The 13,824-nt window shown below is 42.3% G+C and overlaps 1 protein-coding gene across 1 annotated transcript in view; it reads left to right on the top strand.

Annotated features, from left to right (window-relative positions):
* The window catches only part of LOC110513809 (uncharacterized), a 158,917-nt gene extending 145,546 nt beyond the window's left edge, over positions 1–13,371 (top strand). The window contains 6 exon segments of the mRNA XM_090194580.1: positions 1,318–1,470; positions 7,810–8,034; positions 8,460–8,557; positions 8,691–8,868; positions 12,229–12,955; positions 12,957–13,371. Of these exon segments, the coding sequence (XP_090050706.1) occupies positions 1,318–1,470; positions 7,810–8,034; positions 8,460–8,557; positions 8,691–8,868; positions 12,229–12,955; positions 12,957–13,266 (1,691 nt within the window). The 3' untranslated portion in view covers positions 13,267–13,371.
* Positions 13,372–13,824: the final 453 nt, after the last annotated feature.

Genomic DNA, 13,824 nt, shown 5'->3' with positions numbered 1-13,824 from the left:
GCCAAAATAATATTTATAAAGGCCAAAACATGTATTTCTGTTTTTAGAGGGAGAGAAACGCTGGGCCAGTTGTGCCTGTGGGACTCCCAATCACAGTCAGATGTGATACATAACAATACTTTTTGCTGTATTATTTGTTTGGTCTTTTCTGGTGGATTAAACTGAAATTTCAACCAATCACGGCCGGTTGTGATACAGCCAACCTAACTAAGAAATACATTTGATGATAGAAGTCTCCCCCTATCCTCCTTCTAGGCAAGTCTATTGTCCAGCTTCTTGCTAATAGTCATAATGGCGCTGTACGACATGACCGTGTGTGTTTTGAAAGAGTGTTTTCCAGTTAGCAACAATTTGTTTACCTTCATTAGACAACTTTGTTCCAATATTTATGTCATTCATTGATATTTATTGCCATAGTAGTTCGTTATGGATCCATAACTAAATAAACATCTGCATTTTGAAAGAGGATTTGTATCATTATTAAAGAAAGCATAAAGATGTTGATGAAGATATACTGTACTGCTGTTTTGAGTTAGAAATGTAACACTTAAGAGTACTTAAGCATTGCAGGTAGGGGGATGTTCACACCTACAGTAGCCGGGATATAAAGAGTCTATTGTCCTGCTAATCGGGCTACAAGTGTTTGAAAACCTGTTTTGAAAATGCCACCACTACTGTAATTTTCATTTTTTATTTTACCTTTATTTAACTAGGCAAGTCAGTTAAGAACAAATTCTTATTTTCAATGACGGCCTAGGAACAGTGGGTTAACTGCCTGTTCAGGGGCAGAACGACAGATTCAGATTGTCGACCTTGTCAGCTCGGGGGTTTGAACTTGCAACCTTCCAGTTACTAGTCCAACGCTCTAACCTAGGCTACCCTGCCGCTCCAGCATCTTGTTTACATTCTTTATTTTAACCACGTCACAAATCATTTGTATCTACCTTTCCAATTGCTTTTAGAGTTTGGGATTTACAAATGTGCACTTTTCATATCATTTTTTGTTAAATCCAGTTCGAATTTAAGTATAACTTTTGACTGAGGCCTTTAATGAGAGGTCTACTGCTTTAATATTGAATAATATCTGCCCTCCGAATTAATATCTAAGGGGCATTTTTCACACCATTATTAGTTACATTGTTTTAGTTTGAACGTGCAGACAGGCTCTAAGAACAGCGGGAGCGTTTCCCTAGTCAGCGCCATTATGAATGCAATGCCCCTTAAAGTGTTGCTCTGTGCTACCCAGTGGAGTGGGGTGGGGTGTGGTGGGGGTCCAACCCCCCTTCCTCCTTCTCCCTTTCCCATACGGTGTTACAGTGAAAGACAAGAAAGAACCTTTCAGAATGGAAGAGGTGGCTGTTATCGTGAAAGAACCTTTTAGAGAGGAAGAGGATGCTGTCTCAATAAAAGTGAAGGAGGAAGATGTTTTGGGAGTGCAAGAGGAGGATACAGAATATCAGATTAACACCAGTGAGTACTGTCTTAAACAAGGGCACAAACTGTTGTTGAACTAATGTGGGGTTTTAAAGGGGCATTCTACTGAAGTTCTACACTTGAATATGTTGTTCAGTACTGTAGGAATTGTTTAATTGTCAATCTGTCGTTGGTACATACATTAGATTTTTTGGATGCCTACAAATCTGGATCCCTACAAATCAGCAGGACCAGACAATCTGGACCCTGTCTTTCTAAATATTATCTGCCGAAAGTGTTCCAATCCCTATTACCAGCCTGTTCAACCTCTCTTTCGTATCGTCTGAGATCCCCAAAGATTTGAAAGCTGCTGTGGTCAACCCCCTCTTCAAAGGGGGAGACACTCTAGACCCAAACTGTTATAGACCTATATCCATCCTGCCCAACATTTCTAAAATCTTCAAAAGCCAAGTTAACAAACGATCACCGACCAGTTCGAATCCCATCGTACCTTCTCCACTATGCAATCTGGTTTCCGAGCTGGTCATGGGTGCACCTCAGCCACGCTCCAGGTCCTAAACGATATAATATCCGCCATCGATAAAAGACAGTACTGTGCAGCCGTCTTCATCGACCTGGCCAAGGCTATCGACTCTGTCAATCACCGCATTTTTATCGGCAGACTCAATAGCCTTGGCTTCTCAAATGACTTCCTCGCCTGGTTCACCAACTGCTTCTCAGATAGAGTTCAGTGTGTCAAATCGGAGGGCCTGTTGTCCGGACCTTTGGCAGTCTCTATGGGGGTGCCACAGGGTTCAATTCTCGGGACGACTCTTTTCTCTGTATATATCAATGTCGCCCTATTGCTGCTGGTGACTCTCTGATCCCCCTCTACTCTGACAACACCATTCTGTATACATCTGGCCCTTCTTTGGACACTGTGTTAACAAATCTCCAAACGAGCTTCAATGCCATACAACACTCCTTCCGTGACCTCCAACTGCTTTTAAATGCTAGTAAAACTAAATGCATGCTCTTCAACCGATTGCTGCCCGCACCCGCCTGCCAGACTAGCATCACTACTCTGGACGGTTCTGACCTAGAATATGTGGACAACTACAAATACCTAGGTGTTTGGTTAGACTGTAAACTCTCCTTCCAGACTCACATTAAGCATCTCCAATCCAAAATTACATCTAGAATCGGCTTCCGATTTCGCAAGAAAGCCTCCTTCACTCATGCTGCCAAACATACCCTCGCAAAACTGACTATCCTACCGGTCGTTGACTTTGGCAATGTCATTTACAAAATAGCCTCCAACACCCTACTAAGCAACCTGGATGTTGTCTATCACAGTGCCATCCGTTTTGTCACCAAAGCCCCATATACTACCCTACATATTTGTCGCCAAACCCACTGGCTCCAGGTCATCTATATGCCTTTGCTAGGTAAAGCCCAGCCTTATCTCAGCTCACTGGTCACCAAAGCAACACCCACCCATAGCACACGCTCCAGCAGGTATATTTCACTGGTAATTCCCAAAGCCAACACTTCCTTTGGCTGCCTTTCCTTCCAGTTCTCTGCTGCCAATTTGTTTATGTGTAACTCTGTGTTGTTGTTTTTGTCGCACTGCTTTGCTTTATCTTGGCCAGGACGCAGTTGTAAATTAAAACTTGTTCTCAATTAGTTAGTTCCTGGTTAAATATAGTTAGTTAGTTCCTGGTTAAAAAAAGGTTAAATAAATACAAATAAAAAAATACCTTCATGAGGTTCTATAGCAGCAAGGATCTGACACCTCCAGAGGGCTTGATGGCTCAATCCACCAGAGGTCTGGCTACAACATATACATTGTTTAAAGGCATCTCTGTTCAAGAGATCTGTAATGATGCATGTTGTGGTGATATACCTTCATGAGGTTCTATAGCAGCAAGGATCTGACACCTCCAGAGGGCTTGATGGCTCAATCCACCAGAGGTCTGGCTACAACATATACATTGTTTAAAGGCATCTCTGTTCAAGAGATCTGTAATGATGCATGTTGTGGTGATATACCTTCATGAGGTTCTATAGTAGCAAGGATCTGACACCTCCAGAGGGCTTGATGGCTCAATCCACCAGAGGTATGGCTATAACATATACATTGTTTAAAGGCATCTCTGTTCAAGAGATCTGTAATGATGCATGTTGTGGTGATGAACCTTCATGAGGTTCTACTGACTGGACATCACTACACATACGGTGAGTAGAGTGGGGACCTCTGAGCGATGGTCCTGTCTAGACTTGGCACCGTAAAGTATATGAGCTCTATGGTAGTTGGTAGTTGACTAGGTTACCTTTCACACATGGAAGACAAACGTACTTAGATGTGAAGACGGGAGAGACTATGGCCCTATATAGGAAGTGGAGTCATCTGCTATTAGCTGTTGCTTGACAGATGTTGTTTGATTGGATCTCCCTAGACTCCGCCCCTAACGAGGCTTATAATATCATAGAACAGGGGTTATTTAAGGTAACCTTAAGTTACATGTCCTACTATGCTAATGTCTCTGTATTAAATTGCCCATAACTTTAACACTAGCAGAGATCCTGGAACTAATATACCCTTAAAGTAGATTATATTCAACAATATATATAAAAAATCGAAACATTTATATTTTCAATATTTATATTTTCTATATTAATAAATGAATGTAAGAAATGTATGAATGAAATCAAAATACAAGTGAAAAGCTTACAGTGAAATACTTACTTACAAGCCCTTAATTAACCAACAATGCAGTTTTAAGAAAAATAAGTGTTATGTATAAAAATACAAATAATTAATATTAAAGAGCAGCAGTAAAATAACAGTAACGAGGCTGTAGACAGGTATTACCAATACAGAGTCAATGTGGAGGCTATATACAGGTATTACCAGTACAGAGTCAATGTGGAGGCTATATACAGGAGGTACCGGAACAGAGTCAATGTGGAGGGTATATACAGGAGGTACCAGTACAGAGTCAATGTGGAGGCTATATACAGGAGGTACCGGAACAGAGTCAATGTGGAGGCTATATACAGGAGGTACCGGTACAGAGTCAATGTGGAGGCTATATACAGGAGGTACCGGAACAGAGTCAATGTGGAGGGTATATACAGGAGGTACCAGTACAGAGTCAATGTGGAGGCTATATACAGGAGGTACCGGAACAGAGTCAATGTGGAGGCTATATACAGGAGGTACCGGTACAGAGTCAATGTGGAGGCTATATACAGGAGGTACCGGAACAGAGTCGATGTGGAGGGTATATACAGGAGGTACCGGAAAAGAGTCAATGTGGAGGGTATATACAGGAGGTACCGGAACAGAGTCAATGTGGAGGGTATATACAGGAGGTACCGGAACAGAGTCAATGTGCGGGGACACAGGTAAGTCGAGGAAAAATACTACTCCTATTACAGATCCAAGTGGTAAAGATTCATATGACATCCATTGTTGAAGGACTGTAGCATCCATTTTAGGACCACTATTGTTTTCACTATATATTTTACCTCTTGGGGATGTTATTCGAAAACATAATGTTAACTTTCACTGCTATGCGGATGACACACAGCTGTACATTTCAATGAAACATGGTGAAGCCCCAAAATTGCCCTTGCTAGAAGAATGTGTTTCAGACATAAGGAAGTGGATGGCTGCAAACTTTCTACTTTTAAACTCGGACAAAACAGAGATGCTTGTTCTAGGTCCCAAGAAACAAAGAGATCTTCTGTTGAATCTGACAATTAATCTTAATGGTTGTACAGTCGTCTCAAATAAAACTGTGAAGGACCTCGGCGTTACTCTGGACCCTGATCTCTCTTTTGAAGAACATATCAAGACCATTTCAAGGACAGCTTTTTTCCATCTACGTAACATTGCAAAAATCAGAAACTTTCTGTCCAAAAGTGATGCAGAAAAATTAATCCATGCTTTTGTCACTTCTAGGTTAGACTACTGCAATGCTCTACTTTCCGGCTACCCGGATAAAGCACTAAATAAACTTCAGTTAGTGCTAAATACGGCTGCTAGAATCCTGACTAGAACCAAAAAATTTGATCATATTACTCCAGTGCTAGCCTCTCTACACTGGCTTCCTGTCAAAGCAAGCGCTGATTTCAAGGTTTTACTGCTAACCTACAAAGCATTACATGGGCTTGCTCCTACCTATCTCTCTGATTTGGTCTTGCCGTACATACCTACACGTACGCTACGGTCACAAGACGCAGGCCTCCTAATTGTCCCCAGAATTTCTAAGCAAACAGCTGGAGGCAGGGCTTTCTCCTATAGAGCTCCATTTTTATGGAACTGTCTGCCTACCCATGTCAGAGACGCAAACTCGGTCTCAACCTTTAAGTCTCTACTGAAGACTCATCTCTTCAGTGGGTCATATGATTGAGTGTAGTCTGGCCCAGGAGTGGGAAGGTGAACGGAAAGGCTCTGGAGCAACGAACCGCCCTTGCTGTCTCTGCCTGGCCGGTTCCCCTCTTTCCACTGGGATTCTCTGCCTCTAACCCTATTACAGGGGCTGAGTCACTGGCTTACTGGGGCTCTCTCATGCTGTCCCTGGAGGGGGTGCGTCACCTGAGTGGGTTGATTCACTGATGTGGTCATCCTGTCTGGGTTGGCGCCCCCCCCCCCCCCCCCCTGCCGTGGCGGAGGTCTTTGTGGGCTATACTCAGCCTTGTCTCAGGATGGTAAGTTGGTGGTTGAAGATATCCCTCTAGTGGTGTGGGGGCTGTGCTTTGGCAAAGTGGGTGGGGTTATATCCTTCCTGTTTGGCCCTGTCCGGGGGTGTCCTCGGATGGGGCCACAGTGTCTCCTGACCCCTCCTGTCTCAGCCTCCAGTATTTATGCTGCAGTAGTTTATGTGTCGGGGGGCTAGGGTCAGTTTGTTATATCTGGAGTACTTCTCCTGTCCTATTCGGTGTCCTGTGTGAATTTAAGTGTGCGTTCTCTAATTCTCTCTTTCTCTCTCTCGGAGGACCTGAGCCCTAGGACCATGCCCCAGGAATACCTGACATGATGACTCCTTGCTGTCCCCAGTCCACCTGACTGTGCTGCTGCTCCAGTTTCAACTGTTCTGCCTTATTATTATTCGACCATGCTGGTCATTTATGAACATTTGAACATCTTGACCATGTTCTGTTATAATCTCCACCCGGCACAGCCAGAAGAGGACTGGCCACACCACATAGCCTGGTTCCTCTCTAGGTTTCTTCCTAGGTTTTGGCCTTTCTAGGGAGTTTTTCCTAGCCACCGTGCTTCTACACCTGCATTGCTTGCTGTTTGGGGTTTTAGGCTGGGTTTCTGTACAGCACTTTGAGATATCAGCTGATGTACGAAGGGCTATATAAATACATTTGATTTGATTTGATTTAGCATCTAATGATGAAACATGTAGCATCTCCACAGAGGAGCTCTGTCATGATTGTAGCAGGTTTACTAACGCGTTACTTATATTAGCTGTGTTGACTATGACGTTACTTTAGCTAATATGGTGACAACGATGTAGGCTGTGTGTAGCAGATATGAAATGGTTTGGTTTGGAAAGGTTTTAACTCCTGGTCACCTACAGCTGATGTGTTGTGCATTGACGTCCACAAGCGAAGGGAAAAGGTGAGCGAATTGATGTGCGAGGAAATACAAGGTGGCACTTGTGAAAGTGAACTGTGTTTACGCATCATCAGGGGTGAATTCATTCAGACGATTCTGTTGCATGTGATGCATTTGCTCTATTGTTTACAGTATGATTTGTATCGTATAGAGCGTGGCTTTAAGGGAAAAGTATGGTCACATCTAATAAAAACGAATGTGAAAAATGAACAGAGTATTAACACAAATGTGTTTTAACACACTACCTATTCGTAGAAGTATTTATTTATTATCCACATATTCATATTAAGCTTCTACGTCTGTGTACAGGAAAGTATCATTTGTAAGACGTAAGAGAAAATATATCAGTTTATTGTTAAATTATTATGACGCTCTTTCCAACACAAAAAGTGTAGTACCTATTGTTTCCAAACTGCGTTACCCACTCCAGCCAGCAGATAGCGATGCGATGTGCGTCTTTCAGGTGATGCTTCTTGCGTGACGTGTAATAGACTGGACGGGACGCTTCTTCAAGAACAACGAGGCGCCAACTCTTTCAACCACCTCGGTAGCCTGCTAGACAACATAAAACTGAAAGATTGATTCTTTAGACCATGTTATTGTACATTAGCTAATCTCAGTGTTTTAGACAAATTTCGGTTGACGTATCTACTGGTGAACTTTAACCTAATGTGCTTGTTCAATTTGCAAACTTGTTAAAGATTGATACTGAGGTTAGCACTAGGCTAGTCGCTAATGCTAGCTAGCTAGCTAGCTAACATCCCTGACCATGAGCTCACTGAACTACTCCTCCCTTGCTAATGAAGAGGTCTGTTTTACGGAGAAAGAATCTTTCAGAATGAAAAAGGAGGAAGAGGAGGCTGTTATAGTGAAAGAAGAGAAAGAACCTTTCAGAGAGGAAGAGGATGCTATCTTAATAAACGTGAAGGATGAAGACGTTTTGAGAGTGAAAAAGGAGAAGACAGAAGATCCGATTGACACCAGTGAGTACGGTCTTAAAAACAGGGACACAAACTATGCAGTTGTTGAACTAATGTGGGGGTTTTAATGGGCATTCTTACTGTAGGAATTGTTAAATGGTCGATCTGCCATTGGTTCATATACTTTTGGGACTTTTCAATTAGATGTATTGAATTCTCCATGTGGTCGACATTAGAGTTCCCCTCATCTAGTATAACAGTCTTTTAAAATTCAATATTGGTGCGTATGTTCTACTTAAAATATAAAAAAGGCACCCATTTTGTGGAACAACCCTTTTACATTTGCATCACAAATATTTTTTTATGAAATCAAGATGAAAGTGGCCATTTTAGGCTCTTTTTAGACATATGCATGCCTCTTGTAAGACTCTGTGATTGCAATAGAAGATCATAAGTTTACCATCTGTTTGATGTTCTCATTCACACAGGAGAGAGACATGACTATGGTGGATCCTCTGCGGAGCCTCAACAACATCCTGATGCTGACGAGGCAGAGATGAGTCTCTCCAGATCAGAACACCAGATGGTACAGCTTGGTCTGGTCTAGCATACAGCTTGCTTTATCGGCTTGGGCTGGGTTTCTGTAGAGCACTTTATGACAACAGTGACATCAGCATCCATAATGATGTGTATCTGTGTCCCCTCTTTATGGTTACTAGGACAACGCTAGCCCTTCCAGCCTCCCGGAGTCCATGTGTCGTGCCTCTCCCGGTCGCACCTTACTGCTGGGTATGAAGAGGTTGTCTGTGCTGCTGGTGGACTTCAGGAAAACAACGGGGCTGAGTGGAACTGTGAGGGGAGGAGAAGAGATGAAAGGATCAGATTTGACTCATCAAAGTAAGTGCTGTAGTTTAGTTTGAACAAATACAATAGATCTGCCCACCGGTATCTGTTACCAGGACAACCAGCAGAGTTATGTTAGTTGACAGGAAGATAGACTGGTGGATATGGATGTTATGAATATCATAACACTGAAAAATTATTCTGCCAATGAAAAGAGAGAAACCAATAGACCATATGAAACCTTGATGAAAGTTAGCTTTAGAGATAAAATTTCAAGATGATCCAATGGAAGGGGCTTGTTTTACAAAAACTTATCCTTAAAACATTATGGATATTAAATTGCCTGTCCCAGTCAACCCCCCTATCTTTACAAGACTGTTGAACAGGCAAACTAAACTCTAGACACTGTTAATTAATTAACTAATACTGAGGAAAGCTGTGATCAGGTTTATAGGGAAGGACATTCAATAAACACAGCACTTAAAAATGACTGATTGGCTGAGAGAAATTGATGACGATAAAAATATTGTTTGGGCTGTTTTGTTTGACTTCAGTGCGGCTTTTGACATTATCGACCGTAGTCTGCTGCTGAAAAAACGTATGGCTTTACACCCCCTGCTATATTGTGGATAAAGAGTTAAAAAAAAAGCTAACCTTTATTTAACTAGGCAAGTCAGTTAAGAACAAATTCTTATTTTCAATGACGGCGTAGGGCTACCTTGTTCAGGGGCAGAACGACAGAGTTTTACCATGTCAACTCGGGGTAAGATCCAGCAACCTTTTGGTTACTGGCCTACCGCTCTAACCACTAGGCTACCTGCTGCCCCAGAGCTACCTGTCTAACAGAACACAGAGAATGTTCTTTAATGGAAGCCTGTACAACAAAATCAAGGTAGAATCAGGAATTCCCAGGGCAGCTGTTTGGCACCTACCTTTTTCAATCTTTACCAACGACATGCCAACGACATTTGAGTAAAGCCAGTGTGTGTCTGTATGCGGATGACTCAACACTGTACACGTCAGCTACCACGGAAACTGAAATGACAGCAACACTTACAATGAGCTGCAGTGAGTTTCAGAATGGGTGTCAAGGAATAAGTTAGTCCTAAATATTTCAGATTACCTTAAGTTACATGGCCTACTATGCTAATTCTGTAGCGTATTGTTAGAGGGGGGTAAAGAAATATATTTGTTGGAGCGCCAGGCAGGTATTAACCCTAGTTATTAAAGTTAGTTGAATAGAATCCCTGTAGTGCTGTCCTGAAACAGCTGCAAAACGTGACTAGTGACTTTTATTTTCCCCGGCACAAGGTGCACCTGTGTAATAATCAAGCTGGTCAATCAGCTTCTTGATATGCCACACCTGTCAGGTGGATGGATTATCTTGGCAGAGAATACATGTTAACTAACTAATGTTAACTAACAGGGATGTAAAAAAATATTGTAGTTACTATCAGTTTTAGGAACATCTTTCCAAATATTTCACTTTATTTTTTACTTTACACAAAATATGACATCAGCGATATTCAAAATGTTGAAAACCTGTGAACGTCTAAATAATAAATTGGCCCACTAAAACAGCAGGTGTTGAACCCTTTCAACAACGGAGAGATTTTACTGATGTGCTTTGTGTCTTCAACTTAAAATCAAGTTTTGGACTTCCACTTAAAATGACTTATTTACTTATTTTATGTTTAAGGAAGTGTGTACAGTCGTGGCCAAAAGTTTTGAGAATAACACAAATGTTAATTTTCACCAAATCTGCTGCCTCAGTTTGTATGATGGCAATTTGCATATACTCCAGAATGTTATGAAGAGTGTTCAGATGAATTGCAATTAATTGCAAAGTCCCTCTTTTCCATGCAAATGAACTGAATCCCCCCCCTCAAAAGGAGGGTGGTGTTTGGAATCATTGTTCTTCATATGTCACCCACGGTTACCTGCAAGGAAACACGTGCCGTCATCATTGCTTTGCACAAAAAGGGCTTCACAGGCAAGGATATCGCTGCCAGTAAGATTGCATCAAAATCAACCATTTATCGGATCATCAAGAACTTCAAGGAGAGCGGTTCAATTGTTGTGAGCAAGTGCCAGGACCGTCTCCTAAAGTTGATTTAGCTGCTGGATCGGGGCACCATCAGTACAGAGCTTGCTCAGGAATGGCAGCAGGCAGGTGTGAGTGCATCTGCACGTACAGTGAAGCGAAGACTTTTGGTGTCAAGAAGGACAGCAAAGAAGCCACTTCTCTCCAGGAAAAACATCAGGGACATACTGATATTCTGCAATAGTTACAGGGTTTGGACTGCTGAGGACTAGTGCAAAGTCATTTTCTCTGATGAATCCCCTTTCCGAATGTTTGGGGCATCCGGAAAAAAGATTGTCCGGAGAAGACAAGGTGAGCGCTACCATCAGTCCTGTGTCATGCCTACAGTAAAGCATCCAGAGACCATTCATGTGTGGGGTTGTTTCTCAGCCAAGGGTGTAGGCTCACTCACAATGTTGCGTGCCATGAATAAAGAATGGTACCAACTCATCCTCCGAGAGCAACTTCTCCCAACCATCCAGGAACAGTTCGGTGACGAACAATGCCTTTTCCAGCATGATGGAGCACCTTGCCATAAGGCAAAAGTGATAACTAGGTGGCTCGGGTAACAAAACATCAATATTTTGGGTCCATGGCCAGGAAACTCCCCAGACCTTAATCCCATTGAGAACTTGTGGTCAATCATCAAGAGGCGGGTGGACAAACAAAAACCCACAAATTCTGACAAACTACAAGCATTGATTATGCAAGAATGGGCTGCCGTCAGTCAGGATGTGGCCCAGAAGTTAATTGACAGCATGCCAGGGCGGATTGCAGAGGCCCTGAATAAGAAGGGTCAACACTGCAAATATTGACACTGCATCAACTTCATGTCATTGTGAATAAAAACTTTTGACACTTATGGAATGCTGAAGTATAATTACAAGCATTTCATAAGTGTCAAAGGTTTTTATTCACAAGAAAATATCTAACGACACTGAAGCAGCAAACTTTGTGGAAATTAATATTTTTCATTCTCAAAACTTTTGGCCACGACTGTAGGTCGCATTCTGTATCATACAGCTATGAAAATTATATATTTAGAACTACCTGCTCGATTGGAATCCAGTGACGTCTGTGTCTTGAGTGTCCTAGAACTGTTTAGTTTTTTGTGTTCTGACGAAAACAGAATGAATAAATAAGTAGTGTAAACATTGTCAGTAATTACCAGGAAACTTTACAACATTTGTTTTAAAATCACACTGAGATTGTTAAAACGGGCCTTAGGTTATTGAGGGATCTGATTAGGATTTACCCTCGTAGCAAGGCCGTTTTATCATGTGGAGGTTTCATTCGGGTCTCTATTTAAAAAAAAACACTGTCTTTGGCAGGAGAAAGACCAGATTCAGAGGAACCAGAGCCAGGGACGTCCAAACCAGCAAGACGACACCAGTGTTCCCACTGTGGAAAGGGTTGTAACCACTTATGTGAGCTTAAACAACATGAGAGAATACACACCGGGGAGAAGCCTTACCACTGCTCCCAGTGTGGAAAGAGTTTTATCCAGAAAGGAAACCTGAAAACTCATGAGAGAATACACACAAGGGAAGGGAAGCCTTACCGCTGCATGCAGTGTGGAAAGTGTTTTAACGATTTGGGGAAGCTGGAACGGCACGAGAGAATACACAGAGGGGAGAAGCCTTACCACTGCTCCCAGTGTGGAAAGGGTTGTAACGATTTGGGGACGCTGAAACGACATGAGAGAATACACACAAGGGAGAAGCCTTACCACTGCTCCCACTGTGGAAAGCGTTTTAACGATTTGTGGAAGGTGAAACGACACGAGAGAATACACACGGGGGAGAAGCCTATGCACACAGGGGAGAAGCCTTACCACTGCTCCCACTGTGGAAAGTGTTTCAACCAGTCAGAGGAGCTGAAACGACATGAGAGAATACACACAGGGGAGAAGCCTTACCACTGCTTGCAATGTGAAAAGATGTATAGGCAGAAAGGACACCTGAAAGCCCATGAGAAAATTCACACAGGGGAGAAGCCATACCAATGCTCCCAGTGTGGAAAGTGTTTCACCTGGGCAGGGGATCTGAAAAAACACGAAACACACAGGGGAGAAGCCTTACCCCTGCTCCCAGTGTGGCATGTGTTTCAACGGGACAGGGGATCTGAAAAAACATGAAAGAATACACACAGGGGAGAAGCCTTACCCCTGCTCCCAGTGTGGCAAGTGTTTTAACCAGTTAGGGGCCCTGAAACAGCACAAGAGAATACACACAGGGGAGAAGCTTTACCACTGCTCCCAGTGTGGCAAGTGTTTTAACCAGTTAGGGACCCTGAAACAGCACAAGATAATACACACAGGGGAGATGCATTACCACTCCTCCCAGGGCGCAAAGCTTTTGCCCATTTAGGAAGCCTGAAAAGAACATGAGACACAGAGGAGAAGGCTTACAGAAGATTAGATTTTAGAAAACATATTACTCATAATAATCACTTAAACGTCATTAGAGAATCCACACAGGAGAGAGAAATTACTTCTCTTAGCATGTATATTGATATTTCACATCTCATTGACTCACAACTCATCAGAGAACATACACAGTGCTCCCATTGTCTTATATTGTTGACTGATAATGTGTTGACCTGTTTTTACCAGATGAAATTGCTTCTTCCCAATTATTGAGTAACATGTACCTGTTAAGAAACTGACTGTTAGAACTGTTAAGGTTCCATGGATTGATGAGGAATTTAAAAACTGTATGAACATCTTTCCAAATATTTCACCTTATTTTTTACATGACATCAGCGATAGTCAAAATGTTGAAAACCTTTCAACGTCTAAATAAGAAATTGGGCCATTTAAACAGCAGGTGTCGAAACCTTTCGACAACGGGGAGATGTTACTGATGTGCTTTGTGTCTTCGATGTAAAAACAAGTTTTTGACTATCACACAAAATTACTTCTTTAG

Source organism: Oncorhynchus mykiss, chromosome 13 (assembly GCF_057628025.1).
Source record: "Oncorhynchus mykiss isolate SJ-2025 chromosome 13, ASM5762802v1, whole genome shotgun sequence".
Lineage (NCBI taxonomy): Eukaryota > Metazoa > Chordata > Actinopteri > Salmoniformes > Salmonidae > Oncorhynchus > Oncorhynchus mykiss.
This window is presented reverse-complemented; position numbering and strand designations above follow the sequence as displayed.